At 39.2% G+C, this 25148-nt stretch overlaps 2 protein-coding genes across 2 annotated transcripts in view; one reads left to right on the forward strand and one right to left on the reverse strand.

Moving 5' to 3' along the window:
• The window catches only part of LOC126189028 (BTB/POZ domain-containing protein 6-like), a 32714-nt gene extending 23904 nt beyond the window's left edge, over positions 1 to 8810 (reverse strand). The window contains exons 1-2 of the mRNA XM_049930860.1: positions 8635 to 8810; positions 7937 to 8077 (exon numbers count right to left, since the gene is read on the reverse strand). Of these exons, the coding sequence (XP_049786817.1) occupies positions 7937 to 8077 (141 nt within the window). The 5' untranslated portion in view covers positions 8635 to 8810. The remainder of the gene's footprint in view (positions 1 to 7936; positions 8078 to 8634) is intronic.
• A 151-nt stretch (positions 8811 to 8961) lies between these two features.
• Positions 8962 to 25148, forward strand: part of LOC126189029 (ATP synthase mitochondrial F1 complex assembly factor 2) — a 33789-nt gene continuing 17602 nt past the window's right edge. Inside the window, exons 1-2 of the mRNA XM_049930861.1 lie at positions 8962 to 9142; positions 23473 to 23663. Of these exons, the coding sequence (XP_049786818.1) occupies positions 8998 to 9142; positions 23473 to 23663 (336 nt within the window). The 5' untranslated portion in view covers positions 8962 to 8997. The remainder of the gene's footprint in view (positions 9143 to 23472; positions 23664 to 25148) is intronic.

A 25148-nucleotide genomic window follows, 5' to 3' on the forward strand; every position in this document is an offset into this window, starting at 1 on the left:
TGACTTTTTGGGCCCTCTTCAGGCAATTTATAACCAAACAGATAGTCCACGCAATATCAGCAAGAGTTTATATTTGAATAAAGATTGTTTTTCCAAAGATATATAACCTTTATGAATACATATCTATACAAAAACCACAAGTGTAATGACATACACAAGAAGGCTATGAACAAATAAACCTTATATTACAAATTAAAGGAGACTTAGTGATAGCCAAAATTTCAAGTAGTTTTTTTACTTTATTTGCTCTATGGTGGACATCGTATTTAATGTCATAAGAACAACATTAATTCAGAGCTTGTTCAACAAAGGCAGAATTTTTCGTTTTCTGTATCCAAATTCTTTTATGTTCAGTCATTCTAGTAGTTATAACCCTACCTGATTGACCTACATGTAATTTGCCACACAAACTGCATAAAATCCTATATATTCCTTCTGTTCTAGATGTGGAATCTGCTATTTACTGTTGAACAGATTGTGGGTAACAGTATTCCTAGTATAGAGGGGGCTGATGCAGACATACTGGCTTTTACTCTGCTGGCAAATATCTATGTAGGCCTAGCTACATATGGCTTTGGGATCAATTTCTTCTAAGTTTGATTTAGTGCCTTCTGAGGATACAGAAGAGCTGCTACTTCTTTCTGTTAACAAGGGGACTGTACGAACTTCCCCTTACCAATTTCATTCATACTGGGAAGGCGTACAGGGTACAACTAGGACTTTGACATATGTAAAAGGGAGATGCAACTTTTCAACCATTTTCAAGAAAACCGAGATTGTAAATTTTACACATGCTTACATGCTTATATACTTTGTATGGTTGCCAGTATTCAGGAAGTCTGCAGTTAAGTGAGTAAGCATTTAATATCATAAGTGCTAGGTCTCTGGATCAAACCTCAGTGCTGGTACCGTTCCACTCCTCCACTCCCACTGCCCACTATATTCTAACAAAGGACATATTGTGACTGCACAAAACATCAATATGTAATGAATCATTTATTATCTTCATAATCTTCACCACAAAAAATTGGATTTTTCTCTAAAATTCTGGAAGTAGTTTTGAATTATAACTGTATTCCATGAGGTACATGGCGTCATTTTCCCAGCATGCATCCAGATATGATATGACTCACCATACGAAAGCATTTTTCCGGTATTCCTGCACGTAGTTTCAACCCACCAGATAGCTGCATTTGCACAAATGATTTTCAGCTAGTGAAGACAAAAGGCAACAGCATTCTCAAACCTGTAGAATACCTCATTCGTATGTCTGTCCCCAAGGTAGTTACTTGCCAACACTCCAAGACGTCTGATTTTACAAGCACATGTAATGATATTCTTAGTACTTTCACAGTAACAAAACTGAATTTAAAAAGAGGACTCATGAGGACTCGTGTCTAGTACACATCTTTTTCTTACAAACTATTTCATCACTTTGAATCCTTCTGCAGTAATAACATAAGAACATGTGGAAACTGGAAAGGAAATATTTTTCAACACTTCTGGAATACTAGCAGAGAAACAACTCATGGTACAAGATGAAGTAATTGCTCTCCAAGTTACTGACAGAACTCCATTTGAAGAAACCGAAGGTCACTTTATCTTCATCAGACAATTACAAGCCTGAAGAGAAGCAGGTAAAAATGGACAGTGATTATGTTCTGTTGAATTACAAGGTTACAGTTGTTAATCTAGCAAGGGAACGTCATGGAAGCATGAAGGATTTGAAAAGACAGCAAGAAAATTTTAAATTCGTTCATTCATTCATTTATTTTCATATCAATTAAAAAACAATTTTTACAGACAATGAGAGATTAATGTGTTAACTAATTTGTTCTGGGGTGCCAATATCAGTCAACTTAAGACTGAACTCTCGCAGAATGAGAGACAAAGATGGTTCTATACAATATGATATTGCAGTGCCTGTGTCATTCTGATTACAATGCAGAGTTCCTATGGACATCCATGCATGTACAAAGGAACAGACAATGTGGCGACTACAGCCGTTATGAAATACAACAAATGTATTCACAACTGCAAATAAAGACAACCATCAGCTGCATGATGGAATGACGATAATTGCACTGTAATCAAAATAACACAGGTACTGCAATATCGTATTTCTCTGCTGATACCAGAAAAGTGACTTTCAAGTACAATGTCTGACGTGTAGGGGAATATACATAAAGGATGTACGAGTACAGGTCATAGACGTATGGTTGATGACATATGAAAGTTTGGGTTGGGCTGTGAGTCGTGCCTGGATAGCCAAATGGTAAGACGAGCACTCGCGATAGGTGAGAAATCCGGGTTTGAGTGCCGGTCCAGAACAAATTTTCATTGTCATCATTCCATTCTACAGCTGATGGTTGTCATTATTTGCAATTGTGAATACGTTTAATGTATATAAAGATGGTTCTTGTGCAGCAAAAGGATAAGCATAAGGAAACACATTCATACACTGCTCAATATGATGTCACCTTAACCAGAAAATCACTACCAACAGTCCTTGTTTGATCATTTGGATCAAGGGTGAAAAAATTAGTTGATGAGTACACACAGAAATGCAAAAACATTATGATAGTGTGCTCAGCCTAAACTCACAACAGTGTTATACAACAATTTTCTAACCAACATCTTGGAGTCACACATGAGAGGAGAACAATTTCTCTTGCTCCTTGGTTCATGGGCAGGGCACAGGAACCCAGGTTTGCACGACATAACTTTTCAATATGGAGGGGTTCTGCCAGCACGCAGAGTTAAAAGTACTTCCTCCAAATGTACTTCACTGGTGGAGCCTTGCAACCTTTTTTTTTTTTTTTTTTTTTTTGACAGGCAAGTAAAGAATCATAAAATGGCTACAAAACGGCACGTACATTATATTGCTCATCCATACACGGACGATGAGTCTATGAACTGCCTGTACAATGCTGACGAACACCCATGGCCAGCAAGATCAAATCTGAACCAGAGACAGTATCCAGAATATAAACATCCAATTACAACAGTTGTGGGACAGCTTGTCCCAGGAGAGGCTACAACTGTTTTGCAGCAACATTCCCAACAAATCAGTGGTTGGGTTGGGTTGTTTGGGAAAGGAGACCAGACAGCGAGGTCATCGGTCTCATCGGATTAGGGAAGGACGGGGAAGGAAGTCGGCCGTGCCCTTTCAAAGGAACCATCCCAGCATTTGCCTGGAGCGATTTAGGGAAATCACGGAAAACCTAAATCAGGATGTCCGGACGCGAGGTTGAACTGTTGCCCTCCCGAATGCGAGTCCAGTGTGCTAGCCACTGCGCCACCTCGCTCGGCTAACAAATCAATGCATGCAAGCAGAACAGAGGGGGTGCAATAACACCTTTAAACTTACTTGCCCCATGACGCACAGTACTCACATCAACACAATCGCCATAAACTGCTTTCATTCTCTGATGAATCTCCTTTGGGTTGACACCTTCTGCTGTCAAGAATTCAATGACTGCACGTTGCTTAAACAGCATTGACTGACCGTCTACACAGGGTTCCACACTTTGCACTGTAACAACACAGCCGTTCAATGCTAAGGCTTCCCGCCAACTGGAGCTGTAGAGAAGAGGCTACAGAAGAAGCCAGTACCTGCCGCATGCCAATGCTGAGAACTGTTGAAGAGTTACGAAGGCAGAGGCATTACTTTTCAGTTAACCCTCGTACTTGCACCGACATCATTTCACGTCATTCCATTTTCAAACCCCAACCTAACCTACATCTTAAGCTAAGCTATAGAACAGTCTCTCATTAGTATTGCAGCCACCATGTAGTGTCAATAGTGACATGAATGGTTACAGCAGATTGACTGTAACACTAACTTCAATATCGTCACTGAACAAAAATATCACACAATTGATTCTGTGTCAATCTGTCACATAACTGCATAAGTGTACACACCCACAGCACATTGCTATTGCTTGTCTTGTTTGTCTATACGTTCGCAATCAGTTCTGAGTAACAGCTTCAATCAATGGAAATGGACAGTGTTTCACAAGACAATAATTTCACTGAAAAAGAAATTATCATTCACTTGAAAGTAGTGTATGATAATGGAGGTTTTGTTTTTTTGAGAGTGACTGACAGCTACAGCCACTGCACTAACTGTTGATCCTCTGCAGGTGTTCCTGCATTTTGCTACTGTCTTTTGGCATTGCATGCTCCCTACAGACAACAGCATCATCCAAAAAAAAAAAAAAAAACCATGGAATATTTTAATTGTATGGTACTGTACTTCCTTCTTTTGCAGTTACGTCAAATTTACATTATTTTATCTACGATTTATGCAGTATCCTTTGAGCTTCATTTTCGTTGAAAATAACTGAAAATGCAACATTTTCATGGTAGCAGTTGGTTACTATGAAAAGTATGCCAACTGACTGAAATCTGGAAAATCTGGAAAATCTGAAAAATCAGTTACACAGAATTGTTTCTTCAACAATGATATACACAGAGCAGAAACTTAACAAAGTGTTAAGTTTGGTATGTATTTTTCATTTTCTAGATGTATAAGTACTTGATATTTTGCATCTTTACATATTTGTGTTGGCAATTGTCCATATCTTTATTACTTGTTATATGACGTATTATCTAAATTTTTTAATTTAATTTGTTCCAGTCCATTGTGGTGTGGTGGGACAGTAACCTTATATTGTGATTAATATCAAAAACAAACAGTCTTAGGTTGCACAATGCTCATTATTGAATCAAAAACAATTCATTTCATCTGGTTATCTCCAACCCACATTGCAGGAGATAACCTGATAATACCCGACCCAGTGAAATATCTCTCTTGAGCCAATGAAGAGCACCATGCGAGCTAGGACTGTCTTTTAATATTTATCTAAATATTATTTTTGTTTATGTGGTAAATATTTTGGAGCACAATGATATACACAGAGCAGAAATTTAACAAAGTGTTAAGTTTGGTATGTATTTTTCATTTTCTAGATGTATAAGTACTTGATATTTTGCATCTTTACGTATTTGTGTTGGCAATTTTCCATATCTTTATTACTTGTTATATGACGTATTATCTAAATTTTTTAATTTAATTTGTTCCAGTCCATTGTGGTGTGGTGGGACAGTAATCTTATATTGTGATTAATATAAAAAACAAACAGTCTTAGGTTGCACAATGCTCATTATTGAATCAAAAACGAACCATTTCATCTGGTTATCTCCAACCCACATTGCAGGAGATAACCTGATAATGCCCGACCCAGTGAGATATCTCTCTTGAGCCAATGAAGAGCACCATGCGAGCTAGGACTGTCTTTTAATATTTATCTAAATATTATTTTTGTTTATGTTGTAAATATTTTAGAGCACAAATATACAGTATTATTCTTTTATATAAAGTTCTTATATACACTATGTGATCAAAAGTACCTGGACAACTAGCTGAAAATGACTTACGAGTTTGTGGCGCCCTCCATCGGTAGCGCTAGAATTCAATATGGTGTTGGCCCACCTTTAGCCTTGATGACAGCTTCCACTCTCGCAGGCATACGTTCAATCAGGTGCTGGAAGGTTTCTTGGGGAATGGCAGCCCATTCCTCATGGAGTACTGCACTGAGGAGAGGTATTGATGTCTGTCGGTGAGGCCTGGCACGAAGTCGGCTTTCCAAAACATCCCAAAGGTGTTCTATAGGTTTCAGGTCAGGACTTGTGCAGGCCAGTCCTTTACAGGGATGTTACTGTCATGTAACCACTCCGTCACAGGCCATGCATTATCAACAGGTGCTCGATCGTGTTGAATGATGCAATCACCATCCCTGAATTGCTCTTCAACAGTGGGAAACAAGAAGGTGCTTAAAACATCAATGTAGGCCTGTGCTGTGATAGCACCACACAAACCAACAAGGAGTGCAAGCACCCTCCACGAAAAACATGACCACACCATAACACCAGTGCTTCCCAATTTTACTGTTGGCACTATACATGCTGGCACATGTTGTTCACTGGGCATTTGCAATATCCACACCCTGCCATTGGATTGCCACACTGTGTACCATGATTCGTCACTCCACACAACGTTTTTCCACTGTTCAATCGTCCAATGTTTACGCTCCTTACACCAAACGAGGCATTTTTTTGCATTTATTGGCATGATGTGTGGCTTATGAGCAGCTGCTCGACCATGAAATCCAAGTTTTCTCACCTCTTGCCTAACTGTCGTAGTACTTGTAGTGCATCCTGATGGAGTCTGGAATTCTTGTGTTATGGTCTGTATAGATGTCTACCTATTACGACCTTCTTCAACTATCAACGGTCTCTAACAGACAACGTCGGCCTGCACGCTTTTGCACTGTACATATCCCTTCATGTTTCCACTTCACTATCACAGAGGAAACAGTGGACCTATGGATGTTTAGGAATGTGGAAATCTCACGTACAGACGTATGACATAAGTGACACCCAATCACCTGACCATGTTCAAAGTCCATGAGTTTTGCAGAGTGCCCCATTCTGCCTTCTCACGATGCCTAATGACTATTGAGGTCGCTGATGTGGGGTACCTGACAGTAGGTGGCAGCACAATGCCCCTAATATGAAAAATGTATGTTTTTGGGAGTGTCCGGATACTTTTGACCACATAGTGTATCTCTGTCACTAAGTGGGTAATCTGACTGATTCCTTCTTCATGTAGTGAGGTTAGATTCAATACAAACAAATAATCTGTTTCTAACAGAATTACAGATCCACCTAGTAATACCAGTGATACCTTAACTGTTGGCAAATGAGAAATGGTTACCTGGATCAGTCAGCTAACAATATTATGCTTATATATGTCTGTTGCTAGGTCCTGTTGTGCAGATTTGTAAAACAAAGCCACAGTATGAAATTAGAACGGCCAAAACAAAATGATAGAAAATGAGAGAATGAAGGAAAAAGGAGGGAAGCAAGATCAGGGTTTAAAATTTCATAAATTATATGGTTATTAGAGACTGACCACATGCTCAAATTAAACAAGAATAGTGTGAGAAATCATCCTTCATCTTTTAAATTCAAGCAATTTCTTTGAAAATCTACAATTTAATTGCAGGATTGGTATTTAAACCCAACTCTCCAGAATGTCATGTCACAGTGCCACCCCATTTAGTATTCGAGAATAGAATAATAATAAAAATGACCTACATTAAAACAACACATATTATTCTTCTACATAAACTAAATTATTTGCTCCCCCTTTTTTTGTAATTATGACTGACAAATAAATTTCAGACAAAAACTCTATTAATATTAATGTTATAAATATGCAGTCATTCCAGATATCCACGCATGATATTAAAGCTAGTTTGTTTGAAATAAATATGCTTCAGGAATAGTTTTGATTAGAATGTGACAGTGTCACTCTTCCACAGCCTTGTTGTGTTGACTGACTGATCTGTAGTGTAGCCTAAGAGTTAGATTGGTTTGGATTGTGAGTTAGCAAAGCCAATGAATTTCAACATGAAATAAAGGTTGTGGTGAGAGACTGATCAGCAGTATAGTAAGATGTTACATTCATAATATTCTTAATGCATTTTTTGATATAAATAACTATAACTGCAATGTAAATTCATAAAAGCAGTATTACATAGTAGATAAATTTACAAGTATGTTATGTGCATATACTGTATCATCAACTACAAGAAATGTATTACTGGGTGGGGATGTCCTATGTAATTCTTAGCAGGACATTTTAATACCCCACAATTAAATTTTATGCTATCATTTTGTAGGCTGCCTTTTAACATCACAAAAACATTTGACTATTGCAATGTTACCTATGTCAAAACTCATGATTGTTACCCATGATTTTTGTCTGCACAACAATGACTGGTATTAGAAAATTCTTTTTATTATTAGAGGGACAAATGATACAGCAACATCTGATATCATTATAAGTGATAATAGACTAACTAACCTGTGACTGAGTTTGTGAACCCACTTTGAAAGAACAGTCACTCCACTGCGAAGTACTGTGCAACATACGAATCCTCTCTGAAACATTATCTTTTGATAGCTGCCAGTCTGTTGTATGTACATTACCAGTAAATGTGTCCATCTAAAAGAAAAACAATACTGGTAAAGCATTTAAAAAACTTGTTCAACTAGCTTATAGTAAACCAGTACACAAATAAAATTACGTACTATACCGCTACCATAAATATTACTATAAAAGTAAACTAACGTGAAAAGACTGCTTATCAGTATTCCGGACTATTGACACACGTTTACTTGGTAAAAATTGATCTATATGGTTTTCATTATAGTGTGACGCAGGAATACCGTTCAGTAATATAAATATGCAAGGATGGAAAATCGTGAATTTAACTGAGAGCTTGTATTTTATAGGAAAATACTGGGTGTTGAATACAAATCAAAGAGAGCCTACCGTTACCTAGTCCGGTAGTCACGATTTCTGCAACTGGTACAAAATACATGATCTGGATAAAAATACTGATATTGAGTCTTGTCGGTATAATTTGAAGTAATATATCTTTTCCTTAAATATTAGCCCATTTAATGTTTGAAAAATAGTTGTAGCAAAACAGCAAACCAGAAATTTTAATGTTTTGAAACTATGAACACTAAATGACACCTTCAGAATTTGAAACTTACACTTATATTGTCTCCTATGTCCAAACTTATTGGATAATTCGTGTTTTCTAGAATTCTATAATGTAAATATCACATTCTTGTTGTCATGTTTACAAATTTTTCCCCGTGCCCTTGAACTCACTCACAAGGCCAACAATTTATGCCGAAGATGACATGCACATGTCATGACTATGAATTCGTTCCGTGGAGTGTTGAAATGGTATGGAGTTTTTCTGCCCGTTTCTGTTCGATTTTCAATACAAATGTATCAATTACGGTGTAAGATTGTCGAATTATGAATTCCTTGCAATAATATGAGCTATAAAAAGCATCGAAATATCGTCATTACACAGTTAGGTCTTTCACACGTTGGCGAACCTGGCGATGTTGCAAGTATCATACTTCAAAGATGTACCAACAAGTGGCGAATGTAAACAAAATTTAAATATGCACAAACTTCTCAAATGCCGGCAAGTCATAACACTGGGATTACGACAGCCCTTCACCTTTACCCGCTTCTATGCGTCTGGTATGTGTTAGTGGTTCCTTTGAATGTTATCATTTTTTGTCAGTATTTATACAAACTGTCTTCCAACCGAAGAACGTATGTCGTCTTGCACGGTGTTAGTAGAGCGTTTAATACAAATATAATGACGTCTACGGCCTAAGCCCAACTCCCTAGACCGTGCCGGCCGTTGTGACCGTTCGGTTCTAGGCGCTTCAGTCTGGAACCGCGCGACCGCTAAGGTTGCAGGTTCGAATCCTGCCTCGGGCATGGATGTGTGTGATGGCCTTATGTTAGTTAGGTTTAGGCAGTTCTAAGTTCTAGGGGATTGATGACCTCAGATGTTAAGTCCCATAGAGCTCAGAGCCATTTGAACCCTAGACAGTTTTCAGAGAGTCATTTTCTTGTTTACGATAAGGTAATTATTGTGGTATGAAGTAATACAAGAAGGAAGCTTTTTTTGAGATTATTAGTTTGGTAAGTAAGAGTGTCTATTGCTGCATCACGTTGTAGCCTATGTAACGAATGTTGCACACCGTTTCTCAGTAACTAAGTAAAAATAGTCTGTACGGCAGTACTTTTGCATTCTTATCCCAGCAGTAGAGTCCATTAAAAACTATTTATCACTACCAGATACTTTATCACTAGGTGACATTCAAGGTCTTGGGAGGAGAGGGGGGGGGGGCGGGGGGTCGGCGGCGAACGTGGAATTAACCCAAGTCATTGGAGGCTCTGCTGAAGACATTGACATGGGAAAATAAATTTATTTTCATGCAAATGTGTTTCGTTTTACGTCATTACAGGTAGGCCTAGTACATAACAATGTCAACACAGTGATCACCCTAGACTACCTACTACTGAAGTTATACCTAGTCACGCTGTCTACCAACATTATTTTGATTCTGTACAGATTCTCGCTTTGGTGTTACTAAGTTTGTGAATTTGTTACTTAATTTCTTCTGTGATTGCTATTTCACAAACTACTATGTTATTGTTACATGTTTTCACTGATCTGCTCTGATCATTAAAGAAGGGATTTTAAGGTGCAGCGTCTTTCCAAAATTATATCTATTCTCGTGCAGACAGGTCAGTATATGCATGTGGGGACACGATATTAAGCAAAACGAACTCAATTTGTTGCACCTTTTTGTGAGATTACTACATTTCGTACCTTTTTTCCTTCCACTTCATACTTGAGCACCTTCTCTTCTCCACCCCAATTTTATCTTTGTTTTAATGGATCAGACAAAATTTCTTTTCTGTTCATGGAAAGGACTTTAAGATTTTGTATAACCAGAAGTCAAAAGCACCAGTAATTAGTCATACTGCTAACAACAATGGCCAGCCTGTAGGTGTGAAATAAAATAAAATCTAAGTAGTGATGCTGCAATAGCCGAAATCTAAATTCATTTAGTGCTGACATGAATTAACAGTTCCCATCCATCGACTGTGTATGTCTTGGTGGCCGTGTTAGTGTTTTACCAGAATGGATTTTTCATAAGAAAATTATGCTGACAGAATAATTAGAGATTCAAAATTGATGTGCCAGCTGTGAAGTACATATTGCAATTAATGACAAGCATAGAAGAAATAGAATAAGTGAGCATATTAGTAACAACAAACATTTAAAGAACATTGCACACAAGTTAAAACCTAAGCAGACTACTCTTGATACACGCCTTTGCTTCAGGATTTGAAAAGCAGCAATCATTGAATGAATTTAGTGCCTATCTTGCTGTGGCATTAATCCAATTAGGAATTCCAATCCATGAGGTAAACAGTCCTGTATTCAAATCATTTCATGAAAAGTATACACAGAGGTGTACCAGATGAGTGCTCTGAGAGAAAGTTACATACCAGCAATTTATGAACACATTTTAGAGAAAATAAAAGAGATGGTCAGGAAACATGTAACTACAAATGAACTGGAAATATATGTTTTGAATGTGTTAATTTTTCCATCATCTGGTGAATGGGTTAAACCTGTGCTTTTCAAAATATACCAACTTGAGAAGACAAATGCCTGCACAATAATGCAGTCATTCAATGACTGATTATGAACCTGTGGTGAGGGGAAGCACAATACAAACTTTAGGCTCATGCTGACTGATCAATCAAGCACACTACATGTTTTCCGCTTTCGAACAACTGAAGGGCTTGTACATCGTCATCAATCATGTGACATGTATAGTGCGTGGTTTACGTTGTGTTTGTGAAAGTATCAGGGAGAATTACTGTGGGATAAATGATTTCATTGTTGCTCTGAAGAAGCTTCTGGTAAAGGCTCCCAGCCATCAAGTTATGTATCAAGAAATGATAGGGCTCCACGTTCCACAGTTTTGTCATCACAGGGTGGGGCACTTGGATAAGATGCGCAGTTTTCTTGTGTGAAAAGTTTGATAAAATCAAACCCTTCAATGTGTCCTATATTCAGTGAATGCAACAGCCATCGAGCAGGCCCAAGAATTAGTCAAAACAAAGACCTAAAGTTGGAAATTTTTCCAGTGTATGCTAGAGGTTTGGAGAAGGAGTGATTTGGCTGTATATTATCATAAATAAATTTTAAAAAAACCTGAATCACCCCCAAAAAAACTACACACTGATCTTGCCAAAAGCCAAGAAGCGATTCTTGGTGCTGTATTTCTCAGGGGTACTTTGGGATGCTCTCTCTGTGAGGCACCCCTGTGCATCTCTGAGTCGCAGCTAGATTGCATAGTGAAACTCGGAGCTGTATGTCTGCTGTAGTGGAGGACTTTGAATTTTTTCTTCATTGAAGTGTTGAGGACATCCTTGGTGGATTTGCTAAAGACAAATTCGAATTAAATTTAAAGAATAATTCAAATATGGAAACCTTTGCCACTTTCACTGAATTGCCTTTATGGGTGCTGACAAGATATACTCCATTGGTTTCTCTGTATGTTGAGCAGAGTTTCTCCATATGCAAGTACCTGCTGAGCTCAAAGTGCTAGCAACCTAGTGTCGCAATCATTGTGTAATACAGTATAAACAGAACCCATTTAAGTGGAACAAAGAAGGTTAATGTAGCTGATTGAAACCCAAATAAAGTAATTTCATCAGCCTATTTTGTTTAAAACCTTTCCCTTTCTTCTCCGGCCGTAATTTGCACCTTAAAATCCTTTCTCGATTGATCACATTATTTGTGTAAGAGAACTCATTTTCTAAAGTTATCATGCAATATAGCAGTAATCTCATGGAAGAAGATGGGGTGCAAGTAATGCCATTTTTGTGGGACTGTGTCCCTTTTTTGTGTCATTTATCTTTTATCTGGTTTGCAATTGTATGCCATGCTTAACTCTCCTGTGCCAATCCCTTCATCATAAGTATCAAGTAGCAATCACACCTAAAGACATCAATTATTTGTTGTATATATTCTAATGTCGCTCCCTTTGCCATCCCAAAAAACAAACATAAAAAAGTTTGCCCTGTACCACTGTGGAAATTATTCCCCAATGCCTTAACACATCCCCTATCATCCAAGCCTCTCTTTTCCTCAAGGGTTCTGCAGAGAACGTGCTTATTTCTTGTCAGTTGACGCGATTTTCAGTGTCCATTGTAACACTGCATCACAAATGCTTCAGTTCAGTCCATTTCATTTCTTTTAAGGCCAGTGTTTGGTGCTCGCAGACTAATCTGTAAATAATTTAGGAGTAAAGGTAACAACTCATCAGATAGCAGAGGCATTGAGTCATTGAAGGCATATAAACAAGACTTGCACATACACACTCACCTGTACATCTGTGTGCTGCTGGCTGAGTACACTGTGCCTGAATTGCAGCTTTACTGGGATAAGGTGGTGTTAGGTGTAGGAAGTGAGAGATAATGGAAATGGGAAATGAAAGGGAGGGTTGGGGAAGGTGGGCTTTGGGGGGGAGGGAGCAGGTTCATGGGAGAGGAATGTGGCATGGGCAGTGGCACTGCTGAGTTTGTGCGATGGACAATGCCAGTGATGAGAAGGGGGTGGGAAGGGTTGGTATTCAGGATAGATGATGTTGGTACAGAGATTTGAAAACCTGAGAGCTTAAAGGTAAAAAGTAGGGAAATAAGTAGATGAGAGATTATTGGTAAAAAAAAAATTGTGCATGTGTCAAGAAGAACGGAAAGCTACGTACGTGGTAGACAGATGGGGTTGGGGAACAGACAGGTAGGAAAATAAAAAGGAATAAAGAAAAGGAATTGTTTCTAAAACAAAATTAAAGTAAATTTAGGCCAGAACCAAGCACACATTGTAATGCCAGTTCCTACCTGCAGAGTTCTGAGAAATTGTCAGTTGGAAGTGGTGAAACAGGCATCAAGGTCACAGCTGTCATGTTGTGGAGTATGCTGTGCAACAGGATATTGTTTGTTACTAGAATACACACACTGTCTATGGCCATTCATCCTAATTGATAGCTTGTTGGCTGTCGGTAATATGTGTGTGTGTGTGTGGGGGGGGGGGGGGGGAGGGGGGGGGGGAGACAGTGTTTGCATAACAGTTGGTACACAACATGTGTTTTTCCACATCTGGCTCTCCCTTTCTGGTATTGCTGATCCCACCCAAAAACATCTTAGGTGTACACCTCTTGTCACTCGGCACTATCTTGGTCTTAAATATATTTAATCAAATAATTCGACTAGGCTATGACTTTCTTAAGTCGTACCCTGAAATGAGGTCCATTCTGTCTGACATGTTGTCCTCCACACCTAGAATAGCTTTCCATCACCCCTCCCCCCAAGTCTCCACAATACCCTGGCCAGACCCTATGGTCCTTCTGCACCAATTTCCCTACCCTATGGCTCCTATGTCTGTGACCATCCCCACTGTAAGATTTACCCTGTGCACCCTCCTGCCACCTCCCGTATAAGCCGTGCAGCTGGCAAAACATATACTATCGGAGTGAGAGCCCCAAGTCTTATGTAAACACTGTTCAGCCTTCTATATTGGTACGACCACTACCACCAATTCATCACTTAGGATGAATGGACATAGACAGTGGGTGTATAATGGTAACACAATACCCTGCTGCAGAGCATGCTCTACAACATGATAGTTCTGTCCTTGATGCCTGCTTCACCACACAGACCATCTGGGTTCTTCCTCCTGGCACGTTTCTCAGAACTCTGTAGTTGGAAACTGGCATTACAACATGTGCTTGGTTCTCGTCAGCCACCTGGCCCAAATTTATGTTAACTTCTGTGGTTTCAGCATTTAGTTTCAGTAACTATTACTTTCCTTTCCTCTCTTTTATTTTCTGATCTGTCTATCCCCCACCACCCATTCCCATCTCTACACCCAACTCCACCCCACTTTCTTTTATTCCTCCCAGCCCCCTCCCCTTCCCCCACCCCACCAGTGTACCATGTACTTAGCTTTCTGCTCTTATTGACTCTTGCACATTGTTTTTTAGTAATCTCTATTTTGCTTATTATCCATCTTCCACCTTTAAGCTTTCAGGTTATCAAATCTCATCCAGGGTAGGCAACAATAATCAGTCTTTTCGTCTCATACTGTGCAGTATGTCTTCCCTGACCCCTGGTTCTGGTGACGTTTTCACAAATCTCCCTATTTCTTAAATATTGCCAGCCATTTTCCTTCATCCTTACTCCTTTCCCTTGAACCCTTCCACCAGGAGCCACTGGCTCCAAAGGGTTGCACATTTACGTACATTTTATGTGTGTTTTCTGCTACAGGTGGTTGGAGAGTGGATTTTTTGATCTGTCCCATTACATTATTTTGTTGTTATTTGAATTACTATTTCATATTCAGTCCCCAGTAGACTACACATTCCTTCAACAGGTCTTGTAACTCTTTCTCACTTTTACAGAGGGTAGCAATGTCATCAGTGAATCTTATCATTGATGTTCTTTTACCCTGAATTATAATCCCACACCTTGACCTTTGTTTCATATATTTCATTACTTTTTCAGTATACACGTTGAATGGTAGAAAAGAAACACTGTATCCCTGTCTTCCACACTTTTTAATCCAAGAAGTTCCACATCAGTCTTCCAGTCTTTTACAAGTAGTTCACTCTTAGTTCTTGTATTTATTGTATATTAACTATCTTTCTTTATGCAGTACCTATATTTCTGATGATTTCACCATGTGGGGTGGCCGTGTGGTCTGAGGCGTCTTGCCACGGTTTGCGCGGCTCCCCCACGTTGGAGGTTCGAGTCCTCCCTCGGACATGGGTGTGTGTGTGTGTGTGTGTGTGTGTGTGTGTGTGTGTGTGTGTGTGTGTTGCCCTTAGCATAAGTTAGTTTAAGTTAGATTAAGCAGTGTGTAAGCCTAAGGACAGATGACCTCAGCAGTTTGGTCCTATAGACCTTACCACAAATTTCCATTTTTTTTTTTCTGATGATTTCAATCATTGTACTCCACTTTACATTGCTCAACTCTTCTCTAGATAAACAAAACCTATGAAAGTATCAGGAATTATAATTAAAGTCCAACTACTCACAGAGGTCCAATTGGGCTGCAATTATCATATGGCAGTGAAGCTTAGCGAATATGCTAATGAGTTAACGTGGAACTGATTTACTCTGGAAAAAAAATTGAATTCCAATTTGGCCACTAGGTACAAATCTGGCACTTTATATGGAGTATCACCAACAGGAATGTCTGAGGAGAGGCCCAGCATCATTAAATGGTTTAAAGATGATGACAATGAAATTGAAACGTTGGTGAGTCTGGTGTGGCACCTGGAAGAGGAAGGTGTGCTATTCCAGTATAAATTACTAATAAGGTTGCCATTGCTGTAACTAATCATGCAGCACATGGCCCATGTAGTGCTAGTGCATGTGCCGTGTCATGAGAATTGTCCATCTCATGGTCAACAGTACTAAATTTTGCTCTCTGTTTTACAGTGGTACCCATAAAAGATACATATGGTGCAGCAACAGAAATCTCATTTTCCGCAGCAATGTTCTGAATTTGCTCTTCGGCTTCTGACATGGATCAGTTGATAACACGTGGCCAGACAATGTTATGTGGTGTGAATAGGCACATTTTACAGTACAAGGCACAGTTAATACACAGAACTGCTGAACTTGGGGACTGTTAAACTTTGTGATGTGCATGAAAAGCCATTCCACTCACTATGACTGTGTGGTGTGGATTCACAAGCACCTTTATTCTCAGCCCACTCTTCTGTGAGAAGAATACATCCAGGGGCCTGTCAGGTGCATCTTGATGTCGACACATTATTGAGACCTCCTCCTACAGCAAGTGATTCTGGCTTTGGAAGAGCACAACTGTGTGGAGGTCATCTAACTTGGAGAGATCTAAAAAAGAAGGGCATTTACCAGGGTGCAAACAGTCTTTCTGATCTGATGGCCAGTATACAGGAACATATTGCTCAGGTTCTAATGGAACTGCTACGGGCAACTGTTGATGACATTTTACGGATGCAGCATCTCGTAGACATCTGATACTCATATTGAGCAAAGTGTGTAAGATGCAGTTTTTGATACAATCATCATTATGCCTTTCTCACTTGTTTGATTTGCTCTGCTCACATTTTCTTTCTCACATACACAACACCAGATTTGGACCTGGTGGTCAAAATTGGAACTGTTTGCTCCCCCCCCCCTCCTCCCCGTTCCAGTATCAGTCGGTTACAAGTTAACGCATTATAAAACCTACCAAGTTTTGCTGCCATACAATAATTACAGCCCACACTGGAATTCTGTGAGTAATTGCACTTTAATTATAAACACCTAGTATCTTAACTTTTCTAAGTCTTGCTTCTGTTATCAATTTAAACTTCAGAACTGCCTCTCTCCAGTTAGTTAGTTTAGAGTCCCCTGGATCATTTGCACAAAAACCCTAATGATGTGGAACAAGTCCTTTTACATCCACATAGCAAATTAATTTGTAAATATGGCTAAATGCTAGTGCCTTTCCATTTCTTAACCCTAAACGTACCAATGCATTTTTTTATAACACACAGTACCAAGTGTGGTTTTTTTTATGCCCACCATAAAAAATTGAAAAACAAACAAAATTCATTGATCATTGTTGAGTTATATTGAAAACATACTTTTGAAAGAGATACTGATTTGTAAGTAGAACCTAAAAATGTTGTTTAATACACTCTCAGTAATATCAGCAAACTTTCAACAATGTGTAATGCCAAAGGAGGGTACTTTACATGCACTGTGAAAAAATTCTTTAAAAATGCAAAATTTTTTAATTGCTGTTGAGTTTTGCTCACAACATAGTATTTAAAGAGATATTGATGTTAAGTAATACCCTGAACCTGAAAATATTGAATATGACATTCACTGGGGAAAGTAACATATACCACTAAGACTTAAATTTTTGGGTTAAGTTTAAATGAAAAAAATTGAAGCATTTATGGAACCTGGTAGAAGAATTCATTAAAAACTTTTTTTCCCATAATTTTAAAATATCAAATAACTGGCTAAATTACAATATTCTCAGAAGGTAGGTACCTTTGGTATTGTGGAGGTTAAAACCAATCTGATCACTATACAACAGATCCTTAGTTTTCTGTTCCATTCTTTTCTATATTACTCTGGCAAGCAACTTCATTAGATGAGGTGCCAGTTTTATGTCCTTTGTTTGAAGCCAAAGGCACAGGAAGTAAACAATGGTTCCCAGTCACATCTTCATTGTTGCTTTGTACAAGTTTAACAGTAACACAACATAAGGTATTACAATAAAGAAGGGTTTTCTGAATGTTGGCCTGGACTCAGTGTGGTGTGTTGCTTGGATGACGCTCAGTGATGCTGCAATGTAGGTGTGGCTGGTGCGCAGAGATCGACTCTGTGACATGAGGCATGGATGCCAACCAACATGACTAGCTACATCAGTAACCATATGAGCTGGCATCAGTGGGTGTAGTGCAGCAGGGAAGAGGCACTCGACTGTCAGAGTGTTGCTCAAAATGCATTGATGCTGTGGACCAGCTAGTTGTGATGGAGCTCTGGAGTGATGGATCTGATGAGTCAGCGATACCAACCAGCAGTGGCATCCTGGGATGTGACAATGGCAACAGGCCAGCAAGACATATGGTAAATGTCTGACAGTTTGGCCTCAAGATGTGCCTGATGTAACTGCTCAGAGAGGGAAGTCGTCTACCTGCTGGTGGCCTCTGCATTGCCTATAAAGGCAAGTGAACTCATAAGCGTGTAATCATGTGATTGTGTTCACAGCACTGCCATGGACAGTGCATGTGCAGTTATGTGTAGCCATGGGCTGATTAGGGGCCAGCTAGAATAGATTGTTTGATGGTTCTCATATATATCTACCATTGCTAGCTTCAGGACCTGAATAATTGTTTGGCTGCCAGCTCTAATGATTTTAGAAATTCTGAAGAAATATTTTCCATCCCATCTATCTTTCTTGATTGCAAGTCTTTGAAAGCTCAGCCAAAATATGACTTTATTACTGGATCCTGTGTGTCATCCAAATCACCATTAACTTCACCTTCTATCGCTTTAGTTGTTAGTCCCACCAACAATTCCTTCATCGGAGAGATCTATCAGTGTACTCTTTCCATCTGTCCATTCTCTCCATGTCATTTACCATTCTCAATGTTGACTCATATTCTTTTAAATTCTCTGAATGTTACTTTGACATTTCTGTATGCGATCTGTCCTCCTTTCCTTTTTTCCTTCCTTCCTTTTCCATTTCTTCACATTTTTTCTGCAGTCATTTTGCTTTAGCTTCCTTGCATTTTCTATTGATTTCATTCCCAGGCATCTTATGTTCTGGCATCCCCTCTTTTCATAGGCCATTTTTGTATTTCTTTCATTTGTCAATTTCTTGAAGTACGTCTTTTCTCTACTCACCTATATTTGCATAACTACGAGGGTAATCCAAAAGTAAGGTCTCCAATTTTTTTATAAGTACATAGACCTGTTTATTTCTAAAGTGGTTCACATCAGTTTACAGCTTCAACATTTAGCTATTTTTCTTCATAATCACCATTTCTGTTGATGCATTTTTGTAGACGCTGTGGCAGTTTTTGTATGCCCATGTCATACCAGCTCGCCGCAGTGTTGTTAAGAAAGTTATGAACCTCTTTTTTTCACCTCGTTGGAGCTGAATCGCTTTCCGGCCGAATGTTCTTTTAACTTAGGGAACAGGTGACAGTCACTGGATGCCAAGTCAGGACTATAGGGTGGGTGGGTGACTATGTTCCACCAAAACTGTTGCAGGAGAGCAGCGGTTTGGGCGAGCGTTGTCATGGAGAATGTGTATGCCCTTGCTCAACATTCCTCTTCTCCGCTTCTGAATTGCCCGTTTGAGTTTATTCAGAGTCTCACAGTACCTGTCAGTGTTAATTGCAGTCCCAGTGGGCATAAAGTCAACCAACAGTACCCCTTTCTGACCCTAAAAAATGGTTGTCATGACTTTACTGGCAGACTGCAAACTCTCTGCACCACTTACAAACATTTTTGAAATCCATGCCTGACTCAACATACATGGATCTCAATCGCCGCAGAGCCCTTTGCATTCAAAAACCGAATAACTGTGCGCAATTCATACTTGGCGGTAACATCCAATGGGAGCTTCATTCTCAACAGCTGCCAAGCCAAGACTTAGTACCTCAGCGCAGCGTTCGCATGTTTACACACAGCACGTGAAGCACTCTTCATAACAGTATGACCAACTGTCACACAAACACTTCTGTACTTATAAAAAAAAATAGGAGACATTACTTTTGGGATTTCCATCGTAATTACTGTAATTACTCTTCAGAGATGTCTGTTCCTCCTCAGCTGAATTACCTGCTGAGGTATTCGTTATCACAGTATTCTAAATCTTCGAAGAACTTCAGATTTTGTCACTGCTGAATACTCAATTATCCTATTTTGTTATATATCCTTCCTGACAATTCTCTTAAACTTCAGTTAACTCTTCATGATTATTAAATTGTAATTTCAATCTATGTGCTCCTGGGTACACCTCACAATCAAATATATCACATTAGAATCTCTGCCTAACTATCATGTATAGCCTTTTCCATGTATACTTCCTCTTGTGATTCTTGCCAGTGTTCTTGCTATGATTTTATCTGAAATATATTGTAGAACTCAAGGATGTATTTTCTCTCATTGCTATTGTCAAGCCCATATTTTCCCACTAATCTGCCTTCTGTTCCTTCTCCTATAATAGTGTTCCAATCCTCTGTTATTATTATTATTATTATTATTATTATTATTATTATTAAATTTCATCTCACTTTACATACTGGCTCTACCTTGACGTCTTCTGCTTGTGATGTCAGAACATTTACCGGAACTATAGTTATTTGCATTAGTTTGGTTTTCATTCTGATGAGTCACTGAACTGTGTACAGTAAGTTATTCTATGCCCTGCTTTGCTAGTCTTAATGACTCCTACTTCTATTGTACCATTTTCTGATGCTGCTGATATTACACAGTATTCCTCTGACCAGATATCTTTCCCTTCTTCTCTGGCTGACCTATACATCAGCTACATTGAGACCTTACCTTTCACTTTCAGATATTCTCAAATTCAAAATTCTCACACTGCACACTCCAACTTTTAGAATATTACTTACTCTTTGGCTTTTAAGTCTTTTGTCATGCTCATATTGCCTTTATCAGTCCCCCTTTCTGGAAATGGGAGACTAATGCAGAATCCTTGCCAATGTAGATATCATCGTGAGACTTTCTGAATTTCAGCCTACATTTCCTTTAAATATGCATTGTGTCTTTAATATAATAGTTCTCATTTCCCTCTGTATCTACATACCATTGATCATTGCTAATTCTTCCACATTTTTTAGGGGCAGCTTCACACCTGAATGATAAGAGGATGCCCTGAACCTCCATCTGCTCCTCATCCCTTTCTGACAAGGCTTTCGACAGAATGAGGTTGACTCCTTGTAGTGAAAGCCTTTTGCCACCATTCCTGATGATTTTATTATAAAATCTATACTGAGACTGAACCTGGCGCCCATGGCCTTTGGATTAATAGTAAAAAACTGATTACAATATTTATTTATAACTTTTATTTTCTTAAACAGTGGCAATGACACAGGAACTAAACAGCAGTTCTTAGGTGATATCTGCAAGAGTTTGTTGCAGAGGCTGCTCCAGGAATAGTCTGAGCATGATGTAGTGCTGCGGTGTGGGCATAGCTAGTATCTGGTGATCCTCTATAGGACGCGGCATGCACCTGGTAATTGAAGCTGAGGCAAAAGGGGCATGACAGGTACACGGTAAGGCTGTCAGCATTGGTAACCAGGTGAGCTGATGGTTGCATCAGTTGGCAACAATAGTGATGCTCTGGATGTTGGTGGCAGATGTCTGATGATTGATGCTGCGGCGAGACGGACATGACTAGTGTCTAGCAAAGCTGGCAGCTTCAGTACTGCAATGAACTGGAACGAAGGCAGTCATTGGTGGCCACAGCGGGGCAGTGCTCATTCAGCGACAGCCACGTGGACGTGTTAAGGCCAACAGCCAGAGAGCGTTATCAGCGGTGCCTGGGAGGAAGACATTCAACCTAGTGGGTCATATGGGATTATGTAATGCCAACAGAGTGGTACGGGTGCAGAACCAATGAACTGAGGATGCCATTGGCAGACATCAAGGACTGTTGGGAGCAATGGATCAACCAAGCACAGTGATACTGACACTCTGGAGAGATGGACTATGAGGCTCTGACAGATGTGTCAAAAGTAGCTGGAATAATTGCCCAGAGCGAAGAACAACTGCCAGATGGAGGCCCCAACATAGCCTATAAATGCAGCTGTATTGATATGAACATAATGCTGTTATGGATTGTGAGCATGCACGTGTCTATCAATGTGATCACGGTCAAAGAAAATAGTTGTGTGATCATAACACCATTATAGGTGGTGTGTGTGCAGCATAGTGGGAAACTGGCATCTCTAATCAGGAAAGAGGTATGTCCCAGCTCCTAGACAATGCACAGGTCGTGGGGGTAATGCCGGTGGATGTAGTGTCGAGGTGAGGGGCCGCCTACAATAATAATTGTGTACAATATTGTTGTAACATTTTGCCTATCACAATCTCCTCTCGAAGAAAGGAGATAGAGATTTATGTAAAATGCAATGCAGCAGACAGAATTGTTACAAGTACCATTTCTGACACTATATTAAGTTGCTGAAGCAGAAAAGACAATAAGCTGTTGAATACTGTTTATAAGAATCCTGGAAAACTGCGTATACCCTGAAAACATGCCATGACAGGCAAAATACAGGGTGATTCAAAAAGAATACCACAACTTTAGGAATTTAAAACTCTGCAACGACAAAAGGCAGAGCTAAGCACTATCTGTCGGCGAATTAAGGGAGCTATAAAGTTTCATTTAGTTGTACATTTGTTCGCTTGAGGCGCTGTTGACTAGGCGTCAGCGTCAGTTGATGCTAAGATGGCGACCGCTCAACAGAAAGCTTTTTGTGTTATTGAGTACGGCAGAAGTGAATCGGCGAGAATCCGCGGGAAACAACTCAGTATGAACGTGACTCACCTAAGGTGAACGTTTTCTGTGCCATTTCAGCCAATAAAGTTTTTGGTCCCTTTTACTTCGAAGGTGCTACTGTAACTGAACTACAGTATCTGGAGATGTTAGAGAATTGGCTGTTCCCTCAGCTCGAACAAGAAGCACAATTCATATTTCAGCAGGATGGAGCGCCACCACATTGGCACTTATCTGTCCGTAACTACCTGAACGTCAACTACCCGAGGCGATGGATCGGCTGCCAGGCAGCCCGTGACAGAGCACTTCATCACTGGCCTCCAAGAAGCCCTTTCTTACCCCCTGCGATTTTTTCTTATGGGGGTATGTTAAGGATATGGTGTTTCGGCCACCTCTCCCAGCCACCATTGATGATTTGAAACGAGAAATAACAGCAGCTATCCAAACTGTTACGCCTGATATGCTACAGAGAGTGTGGAACGAGTTGGAGTATCGGGTTGATATTGCTCGAGTGTCTGGAGGGGGCCATATTGAACATCTCTGAACTTGTTTTTGAGTGAAAAAAAACTTTTTTAAATACTCTTTGTAATGATGTATAACAGAAGGTTATATTATGTTTCTTTCATTAAATACACATTTTTAAAGTTGTGGTATTCTTTTTGAATCACCCTGTATGATAAGCCAGTATGTGGAGAGTCACCTGTCACCTTAATCACAAGCTTATGAGCAGATTTGTTGTACTGCATTTGAAATGGAGATGGATGGGTATGAGGGGAGCAGTGTGTAGTTATAATGATATATTTTCGTGTCATTATGATACCAATAATTAAGTGTATAAGCCCTTCTGTCTTTCTTGTATCTAGCTTAGAAATTATCATTTCATTTTTTTATTAATACATTTGTTTTGCAGCTCCAAAACGATTCTACAGACGGACAGGAATTTTGTTTAATGATGGTCTGTACGAGATTACTCTTGATCAAAGAAAACTGAAGACACCAAAAGGAAATTTGTTCAAAGTATCAAGTGAGCCACTAGCCTTGGCAGTTGCAGCAGAATGGGATGCACAGGCTCCAACAATACAGCAGAGTTCAATGCACTTGGTACTGCAGTATGTTTTAATGTTTAGGAATTTAGTGTGGTTTTACCATAGAAATATGAATTTATGGGTAGAAGAAATCTAGTTCAAAATTAACACCAGAGAAAAAGGTCAATTAAAAGAAGTTAAAAATTCCAGTGCCACATTCATTAAATAAGATCAGATAAAGGATAACAAGTGAATATGAGTGTGTCAGAATTTCATATCGGTGTACACTCTGAGAGAGGACTGTAGAAGTTTGATTTTGAATACTTTTAAGCTTTGGGTTCTTCTTCTTCCTCTTCCTTCTCTTCTTTTTCTTCAAACAGTAGTTGATGTGATATGTTGTACCTCAGTCCTGCATCCGAGTTAGATTAAGTTCTCCTCTTCCTTTTTGGTGCCAGTATGGCATTCATTTTCACTTGTATGGAGATCCACTACTAGTTTACAGAATTACAGTCTTTTCATCTGAGTTCTGAATCTTTAGATGCTGTCATATGCCCAGTTTTATTGTCAAAATAACCTCATAAATCTCAGTTATGCATCTTTGGTGCTTTTGTTTTTCTCTTTCAAGGCTCATTTCTCACTGGTGTATATACTGCTTCTTACAACCATTGTATTGTCAGGTTTCAAGACATTATTGAAATATTCAGTCAACAGTCAATATCTGCATTATGGCTACATGGTATCTAGCATCTCAGAAACCACAGTTGATTAACTTGTTCAGTGCTACTAGTTCTAAAGATTAAATATCACACTCCAGATCAGATTGTATATCGTTCTTGTTTTGTTCAATTTATATGAAAAGGGTTGTACAAGGGTAGTATAGGAAATCATTCTCAGTGGGACTTTCCTGGCATTCACATTTAGTGACTTATACGGACCATGAAAAACCTTCATCTGGATAGGGATTTGAGCCCTGCCTCTGCACCTACATACATACTCGATAAGCCACCAAATGGTGTATGGCGGATGGTATTTTGTACCAATACTAGTCATTTCTTTACCTGTTCCATTTGCAAATAGAGCAAGGGAAAAAGACTATCTATATGCCTCCCTACAAGCCCTAGTTTTTTGTATCATATCTTCATGGTTCTAAAATGAAATTTTCATTGGTGGCAGTAGAATTGCTCTGCAGTCAGCTTCAAGTGCTGGTTCTCTAAATTTTCTCAGTAGTGTTCCATAAAAAGAATGTCTTTTTCCCACCAGAGATACCCAAAATCAGTTTGTGAAGCATCTTGGTAATAACGTACCAGTAACAAATGTAGCGGTCCACCTCAAAATTGATTGATGTCTTCCTTGAAGTCAACCTGGTGGGAATCCCAAATGCTCAAGCAATACTCAGGAATGGGCTACACTAGTGTTCTATACATGGTCTCCTTCACATATGACTCACATTTTCCTAAAAGTCTCTTGATAAATCAGAGTTGACCATTTGCCTTCTCTGCTACCATTATTAAGTGTTTGCTTTATTTCACATTGTTTTACAGTGTTACACCTAGCTATTAAA

This window comes from Schistocerca cancellata, chromosome 5 (assembly GCF_023864275.1).
Source record: "Schistocerca cancellata isolate TAMUIC-IGC-003103 chromosome 5, iqSchCanc2.1, whole genome shotgun sequence".
In the NCBI taxonomy this organism is placed as follows: Eukaryota; Metazoa; Arthropoda; class Insecta; order Orthoptera; family Acrididae; genus Schistocerca; species Schistocerca cancellata.